Source organism: Abramis brama (assembly GCF_963993115.1).
Source record: "Abramis brama genome assembly, chromosome: 2".
Taxonomy (NCBI): Eukaryota; Metazoa; Chordata; class Actinopteri; order Cypriniformes; family Leuciscidae; genus Abramis; species Abramis brama.
In genome coordinates this window covers 39,495,578-39,515,762 of record NC_139964.1, presented here as the reverse complement: position 1 = coordinate 39,515,762, position 20,185 = coordinate 39,495,578, and the positions used below count along the sequence as shown (strand labels likewise).

Sequence of the window (20,185 nt, the reverse complement as noted above, 5' to 3'; positions counted from 1 at the left end):
TAATTAAATATTATTGTTATTATGATTATTTAAAATTTTATTACTATTGAGTTTGCCATGAATATAGCCTTTGATGCAGATATGGCATTAAATGATGAATAAATAAATCCATGTCATCCAGTATGATTTGATAATGTTTTAAAGAACATCTTGTGCTTCAATCGAAGTAAGTGCGTCTGAACTCATCTAAACCAAAGTTCACAGAGTCACTGTTTTGCTTTTGATTTAATTAGTGACCTAGAAAAAGTATGAAATATGAAATATTTCTTACTTATTTTACTGCATAATGATTCTTTATTTAATCCTTTTTAACCCAAAAGCTACCATAAGAAAAGAGCCGAGAGGTGCCATTTTTTTCCTCAGAATTGTTAAGTCATGTTTCATCTCACACAGAGTTGTTCTGACCCATTGGTGTGACAGCACAGGAAACCTACCATCATTTCTAATGCCCTGTCTGAGTGCTGAAACCAGACTGTTGTGTCTACTCCAGTCAAGATGCACTTGGTGAGTGTTTATATTTGTGTGTGTGTGTTTGGGAGGTCAGAGAGACTCCCAGAGCGATATCAGCATCATGGTAAATGAATGCAGAGGGGATAGGCCCTTCCAGGGTGGGGGTAGAGGCCGTAAGTTTGAGGGGCCATACAAAGAAAAACAAGAGTAGTGACACCTCCATAGACAACAAGTCAGAGAAACAACAAAAAGATTCCAACTCTGGCTGGCATCCAGACCACAAGTCTATCCAACATCCCCCCCCACAACTAGACACAAATATACCACTGGGCCCTTCCAGACCCACCAAGACGCTGAGCTACAATAAGCACATTAATCTTAACTTGCTTCTTCAGACAAATAAGGTCTAGGCATGTACATACATTATTTACACATAATCTTTTGAGGTAATATTCTAAATTGTGAAGGGTGGGATTGCAGTTGGTGAAAGAGTTTACAACTATTAGACTGTTTTTATGAGTAAGGAAAAACACTCTGAGGATGATATTTACTGAAAATTAAGAAATGAAACAATATTTAAGATATTCATTTTAAGTTGAATAATTTCAAACAGAAGGCTGTGCTTTGAAAGGCAAATTCCTGGAAGAATCTTTGAACGTAATGAATTCACAGATGGCAAACTATGCTCTTGTTTGGACTATGTTCCTTTTAAGTAATGCACACAAATCCTAAATCCTTGGACAGGATGTTCACAAAGCTCTTTCAGTGCCCTCACTGAGGTTTATGGGCCATTACAAAGGTCATAGGGGCCTCAATTGTGCTCTCTCAACTTGTTTTGGGTTATCGTGTTACCATGCTGCCAAGGACAACAGTGGTATGACCACAAAGTAAAGATGGATCGTTCTGTGGCTACCTATCCTTTCAAAGTGTGAATAATAAAAAGAACATCTGTAAAGAAAGAACAGGTGAGGCATGTCAGTATAACCACAGAACATGGAGGAGATAGTTTTGTCTTTATGAGGATGCAATTTTTTTAAATAATGTCATGAAAGGGTTTGTGGTTTAGAGAAAATACACAGAATATAGTTGGCCTGACTATATAATGTCATGAAAGGGTTTGTGGTTTAGAGAAAATGCACAGAATATAGTTGGTCTGACTATAGTTGGACTACTATACGTATATTTATAGGCTCAAAATTATCTTAAAAAAAAAAACCCTTAAGTTTTGAACATAAGAAAATGACAGTAAAGACCACCGGTACATAGTAGAAAAAAAGCTTTAAAAAAAAAAGAAGTCCTTTTACAGTCCTGTTTCCCATGTACATTCTATGTACTTATTATAGTAATTACAATAACTGAGTAATAACTAGGTAGTACTAACCCTGAACTTATCCCTAAACCTAACCTTAACCCATGTAGTTACCTTATATTACCCAGTACTTTCTTAGGTAAGTACACTGTACGCGTGAGTGCACATATTGTGAAATAAAGTGCGACCAAAAATTAAATTTCAAATAAATGCTGATCTTTTGAACTTTCTATTCATCAAAGAATCCTGAAATAATTGTATAATATATAAGAACAGTATTTATTCAGATGTTGGTTCTTGCCAACTCACCATCATCACTATCGGGCAAGATGACCACTTTGGCGTTTGGGAACTTGGCTCCCACTTGGCCACCCATTGGCATACTGAGGGACACATTGAAGCTCTCCTCTTCCTCGTAAAGGGAGTCATCAATAATTATGATGCGACACGGCTTCTCCCGCTCATCTTTATCAAAGCGCAGAACACTGGTGTGGTCCTCGGGTCTTGTGATATAGTCTGAATAGGAAAGCACGGTGCTGGGGGTGGTTCCGGTTGCACTGCCTGTATAGAAGGATTTTTTTATTTTTTTTTATACAAACAGACTTTCAAGTACTACAGATGTACAGCTGAAGTAAGGTCATGTGAGATCCTCAGCTGTAATAGGTTATGAGTCATAAACTAAAATAATGTCATGCAATATTCAAATAATCGTGTACTTAGATATCTGTATGATTACAATTATTTCATAATATTATACAGAAATAGTTAAAGGGATGGTTCAGAGTAAAATCAACCCAGGGTCCTTTGCACCATGACCTCGAGCCAAACAGGCACTAATGGATCCAAGGATGTATCTTGTAAATTACCCCACTAATAATGCCCAGAATGGTACCAAACTTCTACAGTAGTACAAATAGGTTCTGTACTCATAAAACGAGGCATTGGAAAGTTTGTAAGTACATCAGGAGTTTATTTAAATAACACTTGCCTGATGGCTTATGCTACCGCTAACCCGGACGTCGAGCTCACTTCCGTGATTTGGGAAAAGCCTGTAAAAGTCCTGGCAGAAAGCGATGCATAAGGATGTAGATCCATTAGCGCCTGCACTAAGCCATTCGGCTGATATCTCTAAATAAGCTCTAACTTTAATAATGTTCGACCAAGGGAAAAAAAGGCTTCTGGGGGGTGTTTGGCTCGAAGTCATGGTGCAAAGGACCCTAGGTTGATTTTACTCTGAACCATCCCTTTAATATTGTGATTAGAAAACTAGGTTTCATTAATCTTACCTTGTTGTGTGTAACAAATAACCATTAGTTCCTGGCTGACGTCTCCTGATCTGCGGACCGGGACTAGTAGTTCTCCTATATCCTCTTCAATACGATATTCTGCTTGAGGGAAGAACACTGTGGACTCTGAAAAGAGATACATTTCAATGCTTAAATTTGGACATGTATAATTATAGGATATATATTTATTTACAGTAAATATTAATATAAGCCTAAGTAGCCAAAAGTAAATGAACATGACCACGTTTTTGCTTGTTGTCCGTTTAATTTTCGAAACCATTGACATTAATAGTAAGTTGTTCCTCCCTATGCCATTGTGGTGTACACACTCTGGAAGCAATTAGGTATATGTGTTTTACACTATATGGACAACGTAGGAAATCATTAGGCATTGCATAATTACCATCACCAGGATCCACAATCTCCACAGTGGCTGTATCAGGGTATTCAAGAACAGCCATCACTGGCTCTGAGAGCTGGATTTCAAACATCTCTGAAGTTTCAAACTCTTGGTCGGTAAATATCTTCACCCTCCAGGTAGCGGATGTTTGACCAGGGTTAAACTGGACCTGTTTCTGAGATTTTCCACGGAAGTCTTTGTCCTGTTTTGCTGTGCCATCCTTGGTGGCAATGCCTTTGAAATAAAAAACATTCTTTGGAGATCTTAAAATATAAGTCACTCAAATTGAGTAAATTGTTTGTGATGCGGTTATTGACTATAGCTGTGAGAAGTTTAAGATGTCTGTTGACTACTTAATAACCATTTTAAAGAACCGTAAAAGGCTATGGTACAATTTAAGACATTGTAAGTCACAGTTAAAGGGCTGTGAAAATACCAAACACAGAGGGACCAACTTGTAACAGCTGCAAATAAACATTGTGTATCTCTAAATATATGCAAGCATGACAATGAAGGAGGTTCTGTTTGTTTTTTATTAGGATTCCAGTATTTAATGAACTGTATTTCTATCTCCACAAAAGAAGTCTTGGTCACAAACCATTATGTACTGAACATTTTGTTTGCAAACAAATTAAACCTCAGCACAAGTCCTGTTTATTGTTTTTTAACATATTAAATATATATAACATATATTATAAATGTATTCATTTAGCATATATTTTGAATTAACTTGGTAACTCCTTCACTTTGATAAATACTTACTGACAAATGATGTCTCTCCCAAGTATCCCCGGCGTTTGAGGGTGACTTCCAGAAACTTTGCATCCTCATCCACAATATAATATTCCCTTTCCAGGGATATCCAGGCCCAATTCAGACGGAACGGCTGTGGCTTCAATTTGTTGCCACCTTTTTCAAACAGAGAAAAGCACAATGAATTGAATTTGATGAAGCACAATGAAAAAAGACAAAGTGTATATTTGATCTCCTTGAGACACACAATTCAATCGTTTTCTAATGATTTCATCTAGTTCAAGTTCAGAATGTAGAAAGAAAGAAGGGTCAAAATGAGCGCAATTTGATCCTGAGCCCTGCTTGTAGATGTCCTTGGGGTGGTTTTGTTTTCTATTGACACTCAACATCCTTTTTTGTCTTTCCTTCATTACTACTATAAAATTAAGACACAATATATGTTCACACAGTTTTCTTTTTTTACTACTTTTATTGGTAAATGAATGAGGTTCAAGAGAAGTGAGTCCAACCAGGTGTCAGGTTAGTGCTGAAGGCCAATGGTAGTGTTAAAGAAAGCAGTTGTGGAATATTGTAGTTGGTGCAGATAAACACAAACGATGGAGAGTTTTCTTACCACTTCCATCACTAGCCATGAATACAGTAGAAGGGACAATAAAGAAGATCTGACCTTTTGTCTCCAAGACTTATATGTGCTACACTTACATACAATATGTGCTCCATATCCCAACTATAGTCAAGATAGGAGCATAATATATATTTTATCGACATTTTAAAGGCACACTATGCAGTTTCCGTTTTTCTCAAACAGCGACCCCTAGAGTCGCTGTGGAGTACTTGGTTTTAATGATACTATCATAAATACCACTCACACAGAGCCGTCTCTGCACTCTTCCAACCGCGCTTTCTTCGTTTTCTTCATCAAATCTGACATGATTCACGTCTGAAATGCGTGCTAGTGTATTCCAAAGAGGCTGCTTCATATTTTGTTGATGTATGTGACATTGTGCCATAAAGCAAGTCGTGATTCTCTCGAGATTTGGCGGGGCGCCACCTCTCAAACTTGCAATGCTCGCAATGCTTTTGCTTTTACCATCAAAATGATTTTGAAGCTGTTAAATTAAGGTACAAATCTTGCAAAGTGTGCCTTTAACTTTTTTCTATAGAGCTATAACCTGAAATATATTGTATATTTCAGCATTATTCTAGCACTCTTTCATCAAATAATACATACTTCAGTGACTAATTATCATTTTGAGTAATCAGATTAAAGTATAATCGGATTAGACTCTCTCCATGGACTAAATGATTTAAGCAGAGAAGAGATATAATCCTGAATCTTGACTGACTGAAGTAGGATAAAGAACTGTAATGACTTTGAAAGGATCCTCAATCCTATCTTGCCATAATCCATGCTACCCCATGACTTTGATTATCCCTAAAGAGAAAGGGTATGTTACATTCTTGGACACTATTTCTTGGTACAAGCTGTCCTTGATGATATTGCTTTAGATGACAAAAACTTGTAAGCAATTTTAACAAAATTGCCATTTTAAATGTGGAACCAACCTGAAAGTGAAACACTATTTCTGGCAGTTTGTGTGCAAAACATGACTCAGTTCATAGGTATTGCTCACTGTTTTGTAGTTTTTACACATGAGCTGCTCTTTTGATGTGAGCATATGCAGAAACAATATTGCAGTTCAAATATGTGCAATATGTGTATAAAAAAAAACAACAACAACAAAAAAAAACAGTAGTTTGAAGTGTTGGAAATAGAAGTTATGTTGTGAGATTGATTTACAGTAATATTCAATGAAACAGAATCATCATGTTGCCAATTGGCCATCATCTTTACAACCCTCCTCAGTTTAGGAAACGGCGCAGCCTGACATGACAGCATTGGCCTTGACCAAGCTCAAGTGTCTGACAGCTCTGCCTAAAAATACAGAACTCATTTATCATATTTATCTTTGCCCTAGATTGCTGAAGGGCCGTTAAAAACATTAAAACTGATTGACAGAGAAGATGTAAGGGAGCCTTATACAAATTAGATGTTTTATCTCTTGTTAAGCTTTCACAGGAGTGTGAATACTGTGTATATCTCATGAACATTACTAATGCACCAATTAGAAAGTAGCTGAGCTGATTAACACATTATAAACAAGCTGATTTATTAAAGCTGGTTTTAAGCTGTATTAAAGGCACAATGCAAAGAAAATGAAGCATGTATCAAAGGCTTAATGGAAGGTGAACCATATCGTAGCTCAGCCAAGTGCCTTTTTCTTTAGGAGACAATTTTCTCAGGCACACTGCCCAGTTTGAGTATGAGCTGATATTGAGCTTAGTGAGGCTGTATCAGAGGATTAAATGGACAACATGCAGACAGAAGGCTCTCTTTCAGTTAAAAACCCAGCAGTCACCTGTGAGATGCAGGACCCTGTGACGTTTCTCTGGGCCTGGATAAGGGCACTTTGTCTACAAGATTATGGAAAATAGTTCCACTTGCAGTGGAGACAATGTCTCTCTATTCAACAAATTCTGTGCACAAAATAATTTAGCATGATTATTCTGTATAAATGTATAGGAACAATTAAATGCATAAAAGCATCAAAAAGACAATCACAAGGTACAATACTTGGCCATAAAAGTTTTTAAATCAAGAATGTAATTTGTCATTGTATTAAAGCCATACTGACATCTGTTTTTCCTATCCTCTATTAGAGTAATGTTGTTATTATTATTATTATTATTATTATTATTTAATTCAATTAATTTTGTGTAGCACGTTTCACAATAAATATCATTCCAAAGCAGTTTTGCTGAGAATATTGCTTTACAGTGAACAAGGTGACAGTAGTGAAGAGAAACCTAGTGACCTGCCTATGTAGTTAACTTTGAACAGACCCTTTATAAAGGGGCAGTCTAAAGAAATGCATTTACAACTGATATTTCGATCCATTAGCACAAATGTACTGTTATTTCCAAAGTGAATTTAGCTGTTAGAGTTGACAGTCATCTGAGGAGATTTCCTAAATAGTTTTAATGCTATGTTTGGAAGGCAGGTGCTGTTTAACAGTGATCGTGGGGGCCACCTCAGTTTTCTGACTGTGCACTTTTTCTTCTCTTTCTCACACCATTTCTCAGTGTTTTTTTAGATTCCAAGAGAGGGAACTGACAGCTGTATCCTCACTCCCTGCACTTATCCCCTCCCTTGTTCCCCCCTTTTGTCAACTTTTATCTGTGCATGGGAGCAACAACTGAGGCGGACAGCAGGCACTGTCTGGGTGGCCCAAACCCACTGTCATGGTTCTTACTGCTTCTTTCTACACTCTAGGGGGATTTGTGTCTACAATGAACAAACAACACAAAAGTTTCTCCCTGTGAAAGCAGAATGTTTTCTCATGAGTTTTTCAGACCGTTTTCTCAGAATGTTGTTTTTAGTTCACTATAAGTCATGAGAATCTGAGCAGTGCAATAGCAGTTTTGTGGTGTTGCGAAGCATTTAATTTAAGGGTTTCTGTTGTAAGCTGGAGCGGGAGTAAAGCCCAGTAAAGATCAGCATCAGTGAGTGGTGCTAACTCATTGAATAGGTTCAGGCGTCACAGGGGGATGTCTGAAGCTCTGGAGGTATTTATGACTGCAATAATATATAAAAAGAAAGCAGGGCTAAGTAATGGTTACATTCTCACTCATTCAAGTCACCCTAGCCTTATAGCTTTTGAAAAAACGTATTCCTGACTTTTACATAAACTAACATTGACATTTCCAACCGTAATTATGTCTTTGTTTCTGGCTGGCAGTAATAATTCCCCAAGGAATTAATGACTTTGTTGCTATTATTCGTAAGAATACAACTTAAAGTCCCCCTGTAGTCAACAATTTTATCCCTTAAAACTAACCTTTGATCACTACCAAAATGAAGTATTTAAATGTGAAAATAAATTTCATAATCTTCATGCCTTAAAATAGTTAGAATTTAACCCTCGCTTCATTTTCGCTTCATATGTGGATCCATGAATATGCAAATTAGTCCCCGCCTCCACTCAATCACACAAGCTCATAATGCTTGATCCACTCAGTCAACTTTACTGTAGTAAACGTTACACAATGGCAAGTGGAAATTCAGCCATATATGTTTGAACCAGAAACTGATTCAGAATAAGTAAAAGAGCAAATTATACTGGCTCGTCTGTGTATCTGAATGGTAACACGTTTTATGTATTAATCTCTACGTCGGACACAATAACAGTAATTATTATGATTAGCCATTGGCTTGACTACATTATCAAACAGCTAATAATGTGTTACTAATATTACACAAACCATGTTCCAGTTTGCCATTTCAGAGTCAGACAGCTGCCTTCTAAAATCAGCATCCTTAGAAACTCTTTGAACAACTTAAATTAATTCATTATAACATCGTAATATGCATCATACTCATAATTCACTCGCTATATTATAAAATGTGCCCCAATTTTTTCATATCAACAGAAGCATATACCGGGTATGAGCTGATAGTTAATGATATGCTAAAGCCCGCTGGCACGTTGACATCATTGGTTATAAGGTTTGTGATGCAAGAAACACAAGTTTGTGATGCAAGAAACACCAGTGATTTCAAACTTTGTTTTTGAGACTGTCTTTGGTAAACTGCAGTTTTAAGGCGAAAATACTCAGCAATGGTGTTGACTTATGAATTTGCAAATGGTTTGCATTATTAAGCATATTAAAAACTCTGCATAGACATATAAACAACATTAAAAACTTGATTTTCATCATAGGGGGTCTTTAACAATTTTTGCTTGTAAAAAGTCTCGTGTTGCATACATCAACATGGTGGTAAGTGTAGAGTTTGATAGTTTTGATAGATCTTCACCTCAGTGCCACAGGTCAATAGAATACCGTAGTTATATAGAGCCTCGGGCATGGGAAGGGAGCGCTAGGAGGATATCAACATTCACTGCTAGAAGCATATTGCAAGACTAAACTGGCTTATATATGTATATCCTTTTATATTCATCAGAACTACTAGGGCCATGTTAAGTATCCTAAACATAAAATGCATGACCATGCTTCAGATTAGACCCAAAATTATCTGACTTCACAAGGCAACATGAAGTCATATTCAAATATGGGTCAGATCTTTCTGACCTGAGAAGCTTAAGCCATTTCCTCTGCATCTAATAATGGCATCTCACAAACACCAAGCTTGGAAGTCTATGTTAGGCGTCTCATGTAATTCCAGGCATTCCACTGGGGGAATATTTGACAACTGGACACTGGCAGGTACTGTACTTGTCCACGTGACATTTGCAAAAGCCAGGCACCTGATCCCCAAACTGCAGGGTGATGAATTATGGCATGGCAGACCAGCCACATCTCTTTTGACACCAGTCGCCTAAGTTGTCTGTGGTAGGCAGAAGGCGATAGATCAAGAGAAAGTGCTCTTTAAAGGAAAAGGCCCCATAGGGTGATCTTAAGGCTCAGATCACAGGAAGAACTCTGCCATCTGTAAGAGATAAGAATAACCCCAGAACCGTACATCATATCCTCTAGCACTCTCACAAAATATCATAAATCTGAGAGTTGCAGTGACGATGTGGGTCCTGTGTTTAGTGTGGTTGTGAAAGCCACTGGCACCATAGAGCAGTTAATCTTTTGTGTGTTTACATGTCTGACACACAGATTAGGTGCAGACGTCTATGATGAAAAATAAACCTCCAAACTTGAGAAAGTTTTTGTATATCTCTGAGATACAGCTTTCTTCAACTTTACATTAGACTTGTCTAATGTTAAAATTATCTATGGCTCTATTCTAAAACCTTGTGAGCTACAGTACCTTACTGTCTACTGCCAACATAGGCAGTTTCCTTCTAAGGCAGCATCCTAACTGAAAGACAAATAACTTTGTATGACACTGTTTTGGAACGTTAAACAGGCATTAATTTGCACAGGAAACAACAGTAGACTCACAATTGATTTCAGTCTAGTTTTGGTGTTAGCATGTTGCTAAACTAACGTGATACTCCTAAAAAGCATAAAAATATACCATACAATATTGAGGCAAATTTAGTAAAAAAAATCTATTTGTTTTCATGTTGAAAGTAAAGAAGTATTTATCAACAGTTATATCATTGTTTCCGCCCTCTTTGATTATTATTAGGGATGCACTGATACCCCTTTTTCCAGAATGAGTCCGATTCCGATACTCCCATTCTTGGTACTCGCCGATACCGATACCAAATACTGATACCTGTATTTTCACTGCATTTCTAATTTTAAAATGTATTAGAAGATAAACCAAAATAATATAAATCAAATTAGTTGGCTTAATTTGTTCATCAAATATATATATTTCCTTCAGTTATTACATGCTTAATTAAGCCTGCTAAAATGCGTTGTATGAGCTTCTGTTACTTTCACTGTTCATTCTATTGCTCTATCATATTTTATCTTTCATTTAATAGCACATCACATAGTTAGAGCAGCTCCAGAGGGGCTCAGTGCTGAGGATTCTGGCAGTGGTACAAATGTTTAGACACCAGTGAAATATCAATTCTTTATTACAATTTTGATACTACAAAAACTACCCGCCTAATTCATGTGGATTTAAAACATTACGTAATAAATAAACGTAATAAAATAAGAACAAATAATCAAATTATACATAGCACAAATAAATACAATAGAACAAAGAAAGGCTACAAATGAAGTAAACAGTGTTTTTTAGAGTTTTTCAGGTAGATCTAACAGGTACAGAAATTTGAATAAAGTAATCAAATGTGAAAAAACATTGCATATTCTTTACTGTATAAATTAAATATATGGATATTTTTGTAAAGTTGAAAAGGGTAGCTATTCTTGACTATTTAGTCAAGAGCAGTGAGTAATTTATTTGTCCATTGTTTGATTAACATTAAAACAGCAGCAGGTTTATTAAACTGCTGCCCCTTTTAGACCGAACGCACGGACCCCATTTGAATATACTGTGTACTGTTTCACTTGAGATATAACCGACTTTGTTTACTGGCATACTTGCCAAGACGGGCGTTTTTACATAAACTTGTGTGAATTTGTTCGTACAAGCGCAAGGCGCTTCTCTCTCTCGTCAGTTAGCGTTAATAAGCTACATGCCTCGTTTTACTTTCTTTGACATTGACATCCGACTGAACTACAAACTTTCCACTGACGTCTGTGAAAAAGGGATGCGCTCGACCAGCTCGCACGCGTCTGTGCCGCTGCGCACTTAATCCACTGCGCGTTTTTCTCTTATCAGCTCGCACACCACAGCTAGGCGTTACTAAATTTAATTTAATATTCCACTAATAAGATACATTTACTTCATAGACGGCCTTCTTTTTTTATCCCCATTATACCCTCTGTTGTCAGTGTTTCTTTGTCTTGACACAAACACTGTTTACACGCTGCCTGGTATCGGTTGTTGGTACCGGAGCATTTTTACGAGTACATGAGCTCAGTATCGGGCCGATACTGGTATCGGTGCATCCCTAATTATTATAATTATTTTACAAAGCATTTTGCAGAACAGATACATGCGATGCCTCCTTTTTTGAAGGTATGTTTTGGAACAATCTCCAGAGAGCGCCTATGATGCCTCAAAAGTTCACAAGCTCCCTGGCTTTTCACAATTATTATTATTATTTTTTTTATAAAATTGTTGGAAGAAAATCCAAACCCAACCTAGCAGTATGATATTTTACATCTCAAAAGATGAATTAGTCAAGGGGAAGCCCCAAGGTTTTCAGCATATCTTGTGATGGCTTTGAGTTTCAGCCTGGCTTAGAGGGATCTTTGAAAGGAGATCTGTTAGCAGATCAAGGCTCCTTGACACACACACACACCCCTGACTGCAATGACTTCTACACTTACACCGGGTCAGTGTAGCTGGAGCCACAAATCTGGAGGAAATGCATTCCACCATCTAACAAATGATCATATAACATTGCTTTGGATATGATTTATGTCCCTAATACGGACAGCTTAAATTCTGTTATGAAACCTAAGCTTGTATTTTATAAAAGTATTATGTGAATGCTGACAGCAAATGGAAGTTACATTATAACGAAAAATGTCATGATCTGCAACTTGCCAATAATTAAACAAAGCCTGGTGAATTAGAAGTGTATATGCTCAATTGAAACCTGTAGGCAGTTTAAACTTTATTCTGATAATCTTAGACTTACAAAGCAAGTAAGAAACAATACAAAACTGAATAATCAAATGTAAAATTAAAACTGCATAGTCTTCTTATTAATTAAATGTACATTGATTTATATTAAAGCTACAAAAGTTATTCAATCAACTATTGAGTGATTTTTCTCTTTTTCTCTTGTTGTTTGACTGACAGACAGCAGCAGGTATACTGTATTAGGCTGCTGTCACTTTATTACCTGATGCACTGATCCTATTCACATCCAATTTCTTTCCCAACTGTTTACGTTCACTTAAGACATAACTGACTGTGTTTACGTGAATACTCGCCAAGACAGGCATTTTGACATAACTGTGTGTGTAGTTGAGTACAGAATATAACAGAATTCGGGATTGCGCGCTGTCTTAGAGGCGGTTTTCTGTGCATGTGCTTCGGGTCAGTTTTTTTCCACAGCTTATTGCACTTAATAACTCTTTTTAAGCAAGTTACACATAAGTAACAGTCGCGTACCCAGTCTTTTTTTCTGCTATATGCGTCAACCTAAAACGTTGACTTTTCATGACTTGTCCTAGTCTTATTAGAACTGATTATTTTTTTTAATAAAATGTAATCTCTGAAAAGTGCAACCTGTTTAAATATAACAACAAACAAACAAACTAAAAACCCAGTAATATCACGTTTTGACTACATCTGAGAATTTGAAAGGGGAAAAAAGAATTGAAAGAAAAAAATATGGTTATTTTTGAAATGACTATTATTGCTTTTACAGCATTGGGGTCTCTGAAACGCCAAACATAAAGAATATAAAGTCAGCCTCAACCGAAGATGAGAGTTACTTTGAGAAATGTATATGTAAACACACCTACAACATGCTGTCTCAGTGTCCAGAGAGTATGAGAACCTGTTCCATTATTTTCTGTTAGCTATAGCTTATAGGAATTTTAGACTGTGTAATGTGGCAATTTGAGGTTTTTAAAATGTACACAAACAAACAAACAAACAAACAGTTTCCTCCAAATAGTAATAATTCTTAATCCTGGCTTCTTTTGAATCTTTCTAAGTGGTATTGTTTCTACCATCTTGGCTAGGCCTCTGACAGTGTGTATCTTTTCCTGGCTCTTATAGCAATGACTGCCTCCAGCTGAAATGCTGCCAAAAAGACGAAGTGCCAGCCCTGGTGCATGCTCCAGTTCCGACACAGCTAAAGAGCCATAAGTTAAACTACTAACAAGCAAATGTCTGGGACTTTTTAAATTTATGATTAAGGAATTCACACAGGTACACAAACTCATTTGTGCTGATCATATGAATTAACATTGACCGTGAATTCAAATCTAAGTAAAAAATACAATTTTGGACAAAAAACTACAGCCTTATTTAAAGGTACACTGTGTAGATTTTTAAGTATTTTATTAGCTAAAATCAATGTCTTTATTCATAAATATGTCCTCATTGGTGTAAAATTACCTCTGCCAATGATCTGACTTATCCTCGTAAGCGAAGAATTTCTTATCTTTATTTACATTGGACGGTTAAGTCAAAGGACACTTCCATGTCGTTCCGCCATTTTGAAAAACTATAATAGCAGAGAGGGACTAAAAGCACTAGCCTACCTCAAAGCTTTTCAGGAACTGAAACACAGCTTTCATAGAAAGAGTTGGCTGAAGACTCACTTTCCAGATGAGTGTGTGTGTGTGTGTTCTGAGGTCAACGGCAGATAGAATGGACTGTGCTGTCATCATCTAAGTCAATGTTACGGTCTAAATTACAAGATTTTTTTCATTGGTTGTGTAATTCATTATATAGGCAGCGTAACAATAGAACATGTATAGTTAAACTCAATGAAGTGCTATTGGAAGACATGTCGTCATAGCTTCTTGGTACATAACAGCTACCGTAGTTGCAACACACATTTGAAAAAGCGAGGCGCTAGAGAGCACTATTTGTTTTAATGCAAAATACAATTTCACCACTAGATGGGAGAAATTCCTACACAGTGTACCTTTAAAGTTACTGGGAATTACATAGATATTCAGTCAAAAAAAAAAGAAGCTTGATCTGCACTCCAAGCACGTTAGCGTATTGCTATTATTTGCTGACCACCAAAGCTCTACTTGTCCAGGCTCATCCAAGTAAAAAAAAAAGATTATTTGCTTAATCCTTTTTTTAAAGTGTTTCCTTTTTCATGTTTCTGTGTATATGTGTCATGCTGAGGGAGCATACAGTAGGATTTCCAAATCTCACAGTTAAACTCAGAAAGTTTTGAAAGCATTGAACCACCACATAGTTCCAATCTTTAACTATCACTGTACTATAAAAAAGTGTTTTGTTTACTTTTTATATTGACTGACAAAGAAACACTCTCCTAACCTAGAAAAGCCCCCTTCAGCTAAATTGATTTAAATAAGCACCTGAAAGCTTGGGAATTCCAAAAGCAGCTTTACTGACACATGACACTTTCAGTTAATGAGAGGGGCAAGGAAGAGACATTCTTACCATTGTCTTCCACTCTGAAGTAGAATATGTCACTTGTGGCATTGGACCCATCAAGAAGCACATAGCAAATCTTCATATCATCAATATCAGCTAATGACAAGAAATGAGAGTTGGAGAAGTCGGAGATTAATAAATCTTAAATAACAGTGACAGGTTTTGCATAAAATATTTAGGAAACAAAGAGGAAAATAAGTATAACTTACCCTGCGAGAAGGAATTGATGCTATCATTCCCCAAAGCAGAATTCATGATAAAGCCATGAAGAGGGGTCTCGGTTACAACATACCGAAGCACTTTGTTTGGGCTGTCTCTGTCCTCAGCCTTTAGAGCTTTGCTGGTAATCAAAAATCCAAGGTGCCCAGTATGAAGAACCCTAAGAGTGGGTGCTGCTTTGTTTACTATGATTTGAGGCACCCCATTGTCCACTGTGCTAATATGAATAGTCATCATCTGAGGCTTACGAGTTTCATATACAGTATCAGGGAAAACATAAAATTCTGTGTGAGTCCCATCAGTAATTGTGAAGGAGAAGCTGTCTTCATTCGTCTCTGTGCCATCATGCCTATAAGTAATATGGTTTTCATTTAGATCCTGCTTGGTGAATGATGTAATGACTTGTGTTCCATTGAACAGAAGCTGACCGTGAACTGGCACTTGAGTCACTACAAATCGCAGCAGGTTGTCTGGTGTGTCACGGTCCTCCACTGTCAGTTCAAATGGTGTGATCAGCTTGGTTTCTCCCTCCCCCAGCACAAGCTTGTTGATCGTCAAGACTGGCTTCTTGTTGTCGACATCTGTAATGGATACACGGAAGGTGCGGAAGACAGGGTTATAGCCATCTGTCACCTCAAACTCAAAGCTGTCCATCTTCACTTCATCGTCAGATGTATGGATGTAGTAGACCTTGTTTCCAGCTAACTGCAGCTGAGTGAAGGTGGAGATGGGCACCCCTGGGAGATCAGTACTTTCAAGATGGCCCCTGCTAGGAGCACGAGTAATACTGAAACTTAGATATTCATCTGGACTGTTGATGTCAGTTGTGCTGAGAAGGTCTGTGGTCAAGGTGACCTTACCTCCCTCTTTGAGTGTCACACCCTTGTTGATAACATCAGGGAAGACCATGTCCATGCTGCCAATATTAATGTAGAAGTACCGATCAATGAGAGGATTGATTCCATCAGTTACGTCAAACTTTAGCAGGTCACGGACACCCTCCTGCCCTGTGTGAACGTACTGGATCAACTGTTTGTCAAGTTCATCTTGAGTGAAATTCATTCCAATACTAATGTTGCCAATTACAACTCCATGTTTGGTAATTCTATGAAGGTAGCCTTGGCCAGGGCCATAACGGATAATGTAAGTAAGCTCTTTGTCCTCAGAATCCAGATCTGTGGCCTTCAGGACTCTGTTACTAATTACTTTGGTTTCTCCAATTTCTACTTCCAGGCCATCATTGATGGCCATCCTTGGGGTTTCATCATCAACAGGAATGACCATTATGATGACCTTCTCTTCAACAGTGTGCTTCCCATCAGTGAGTCGAATATCAAATCTGTCTTCCTTGGTTTCAGAGTCATCATGCTCATAAACAATATTGGAAGCCTCCTTGATCTGCTCTAAGGTAAATGTCACCACTGGGACTGTCCCAGTGCTCAACTGCTGAACTATGTTTCCATGTTTTGGGTTTTTAAGTATTTCAAAAACTAATTCATCACTTGGGATATCTGCATCTGCAGCATTCAAAATAGGTGTGTCAATAACCAAACTCATCCCCTCCATGACAACAAACTCACGAATGAAAATCTCTGGCTTTTCGTCATTGGCTGGGATAATGACAATGGGGAAAAAGTGCCTTTCTGAAAAGTTAATGCCATCTGAGCAGCGGAAAGTAAATCTGTCCTCCACTGGCTCAACACCCTTATGAATGCTTTGGACATAATAGATGTGGCCTAGACCAACATCTTTAATGGTGAATGCAGTGATGGCAGTGCCTACTCTGGATTTTTCAGACCCAGGAGCTGGGGAAATGTTCTCCACATAGCCAGATGTGGACTGAACGATGATAGTACACAAGATATCATCATTATCAGTGTCAATGTCCTCAGCTTGAATGTGCTCCAATGTGATAACATTTTTCTCACCCTCGACTACTACAAATTGGCCACCTACATTAACAATAGGTGGAATGCTGTCTACAGGAAGAATGGTGACTTGGACACGGACCCCTTGAACTTTGTTGCCACCAACAACCCATTCATCTGACATGTCAGATATTGTGAGATTGAAAGAATCATGCTCTTTGATGGGGCCAATTTCACCACTAGTGTGAACATAGACGACCACGCCATTTATTATGTCTTGCTGGGTGAAGCGCTCAGCAGGAGCTCCATTCACCATTATTTCTCCTAGCTTAGGAGGCTCCTCAACTATGAAAGTCAGCATGAGGTCATCTGTGTCTTCATCACGACCCTGAATAACATTGCTGGTGATTTCTGTTGCACCATTCTCAAGTACATCAATGGACGTGCCTAACAAACCTGCCGGTAGCATAATTTTTGGAGTTTCATCATCGACAGGCTTGATGCTGATCTTGACAACAATGGGGACTTCATGAAAGCCATCGCTAATGTCCAGCTTAATGACATCGTGAAGAGATTCTTCACCACTGTGGATGTAGGCCAGTCGGCTGTTTTCAATGTCCTCCAACACAAATGTTTCCCCATTAGACATGTCAATTCCTAAATATTGCAGCTGCCCAAACCTGGGAATCTGGGTCACTATAAATTTAATATTCTCATCCTCTGTGTCCTGGTCAGAGGCATCAAGTTCATTTTTGGTTATTATATAAGTATTTCGCTCCAGAACAGTGAAACCAGTATTAGTAATTACAGGGGGTTTGTTGTCAACAGGCTGTAAAAAGATTGTAAAAAGTCCATCAACAGAATTACTAGCAGTGTCCTCCACACTGAATGAAAACTGGACCACTTTTGGAGTAATACCGAGCTCTTGGTCTGGGGGTTTGTATGCCACTTTATGGTGGTTGACCTGAGCTTGTGTAAACTCACTGATTATGATGTCAGGGCTATCAGTCAGTACAATGGCGCCAAGAGGAACAGGGCTGTTTTCATCTGTGTCAGTAGGAGGTTTGACGATGGTGTATTTAAGATCCCTGTCATCACAGTCCAGATCTGTGTAACGTAGAAATTTCTTCTTAAAAAATGTCAGCTCATATTCTTTGACTGTCATGTGTAATGTGGTGCCAGAGTAAAGTTCTGGAGGAATGTCATCCACCGGGTGGATTTTAATTATGAACACATGCTCTCCTGATTGATTTGGTGGGTCATTGTCATCCTGGACTCTAAAGGCAAACTGGTCAATCACAGTGGTGGTACTATGAGGACCTTTGTGACGATAGAACAGCTTCCCATCCAGAATATCCTGCTGAAACCATTCTGTCACCACCTGTTCAAACATCTCATCTGTTGCACTAAATTTCCATGCAGATGGATCTGGAGGAGGCTCCACCTGTTTTATGAGCAGCTCACCAATTGCTGAGAATGGCTCTTCTAATATGAATTTAATTGTTGAATCCTCAGAGTCAATGTCAGTGGCACTCAGGATAAAGGGCGAGATTTGCATCACTTCATTTTTAAAAAGCACAATACCAGTGTTTGCATTTATAATAGGGGGTTCATCATCAGTTGGAGCTATTGTGATGGGGAATAAAAACTCTACTTCATCACTTCCATCAGTCATTCTGAATATAATGTTGTCACTGTAAGTGTCGCTTCCATCGTGCTGGTACACAACAATGCCTGCATCTAGATCAGCTGTAGTAAAAAATTTTCGTTGAGACCCTAGCACAGTCAGCTCTCCATGTTTCAAGCCATCAATAACAGTAATCTTCACATCATCAAGATTATCTTCATCACTGATCTCTAAATTTTGTGAGCTGGATAGTGGTCTTGATTGACCCTCAAAAAGCAGCTGTCCTGTATTTTTGGTTACTACCGGAGCTAAAGTGTTCATTGGCTTCACAACAATCATGAACGCAAAAGGATCTGAAACAGCCCCATCAGTGTCAACAATTTCAAATTCAATCTGGAAAATTCTTTCCAAGTCTGAATCCTCAGAGGGAGGCTTGTAAGCGATCTTAAGATCTTTAATATCTCTCTGATGGAAAGATGTGATTGGCTGGTTTTGATCATCTGTACTGATAATATGGCCCTGCTGATAGCCCAAAGGAGATGTTATGTTAAAGATTAAATCATCAGAATCTGATTCAATATCCTCAGCTGCCAGCATATCCAAAGTAATGGCTGTCATCACAAACTGGTCAATCTCCATCATCATCATAGATATAAAGCTAGGTTTTGGTGGTGTATTTTCATTACCCTCTTTAATTCTAACCATTATCTGGAAATGTTCTTGTTGAATAGTATTACCATCATTATCTTGTACTTCCACTAGCATTGGAATGTAGTCTCTGTTAGGAGAGTTGGTAGTTGCGGTGTGTTGATACTGAATTCCCTTCTTGACAAAATCATCGCAATTAATCATCTGGCCATTAACAGAGTTATCAGTAAGACCACCATACCTGGGAAGTTTGCCTGCACCAACCAGTGTGGTCACCTTGCATGTAGTGACACCATCTTCAAATGCAAACTCCAAATTTTTTTTGTCAATTGGGTTGCTTAGCCCATTGAGCTTGTCCACAACCAGAGGCATGTTACGAGTGACAATCTCCAGTTGCTGAAAGACCACTTCTACTTCAAGAATCAGAGGAACCACCACTGTGTCTGTGTTGGAGTCATACCTCAGTTGTAGTTTAATGTGGTCTTTGTTTGGGCTCCGGGAACCAAAGTGAGTATATTTCACCTCTTCTGCACCAAAAGCACAGGGGAACTTCTTGGGTGTTAGCATTCCAGGTCTCTGAGCCAGTGGGTCATTGTCCAGAACTGTAATGTGACAGCGGTCTCCTGCGTGCACTTCAGTCACAAGGTCATTGATAGAATCCAGATAGATGGAGCGTCCAAAGGGAACTCTAATCCCATTGTTGGCTACCAAGATTGTTTCAATGGTAGGTCCAGGTCTCTGACTATGGCGGAAAGCTGTGTCGAAAGGATCTGCGTCCACTTTAGAGAGACAACATCCTAATGAAATCAAAATAAACAGGCACTTCAGAGGTGCTCCTGCTGCACTCAGTCTTCCTCTTTGCAGACAACCAGCCATATCTACAGCAAGTTGCACTGCATGAACTTGCTAAAATAGATGCACTGCAGATTTAGGATGGTGCCCTTGATTTCTCAAGGCTTGGT

General features: G+C 38.2%; 1 protein-coding gene across 1 annotated transcript in view; it reads right to left on the bottom strand.

Annotated features, from left to right (window-relative positions):
* frem3 (Fras1 related extracellular matrix 3) overlaps positions 1-20,185 on the bottom strand; it is a 33,838-nt gene extending 13,653 nt beyond the window's left edge. Inside the window, exons 1-6 of the mRNA XM_084098838.1 lie at positions 15,071-20,185; positions 14,868-14,957; positions 4,208-4,354; positions 3,449-3,679; positions 3,046-3,171; positions 2,069-2,320 (exon numbers count right to left, since the gene is read on the bottom strand). Of these exons, the coding sequence (XP_083954964.1) occupies positions 2,069-2,320; positions 3,046-3,171; positions 3,449-3,679; positions 4,208-4,354; positions 14,868-14,957; positions 15,071-20,099 (5,875 nt within the window). The 5' untranslated portion in view covers positions 20,100-20,185. The remainder of the gene's footprint in view (positions 1-2,068; positions 2,321-3,045; positions 3,172-3,448; positions 3,680-4,207; positions 4,355-14,867; positions 14,958-15,070) is intronic.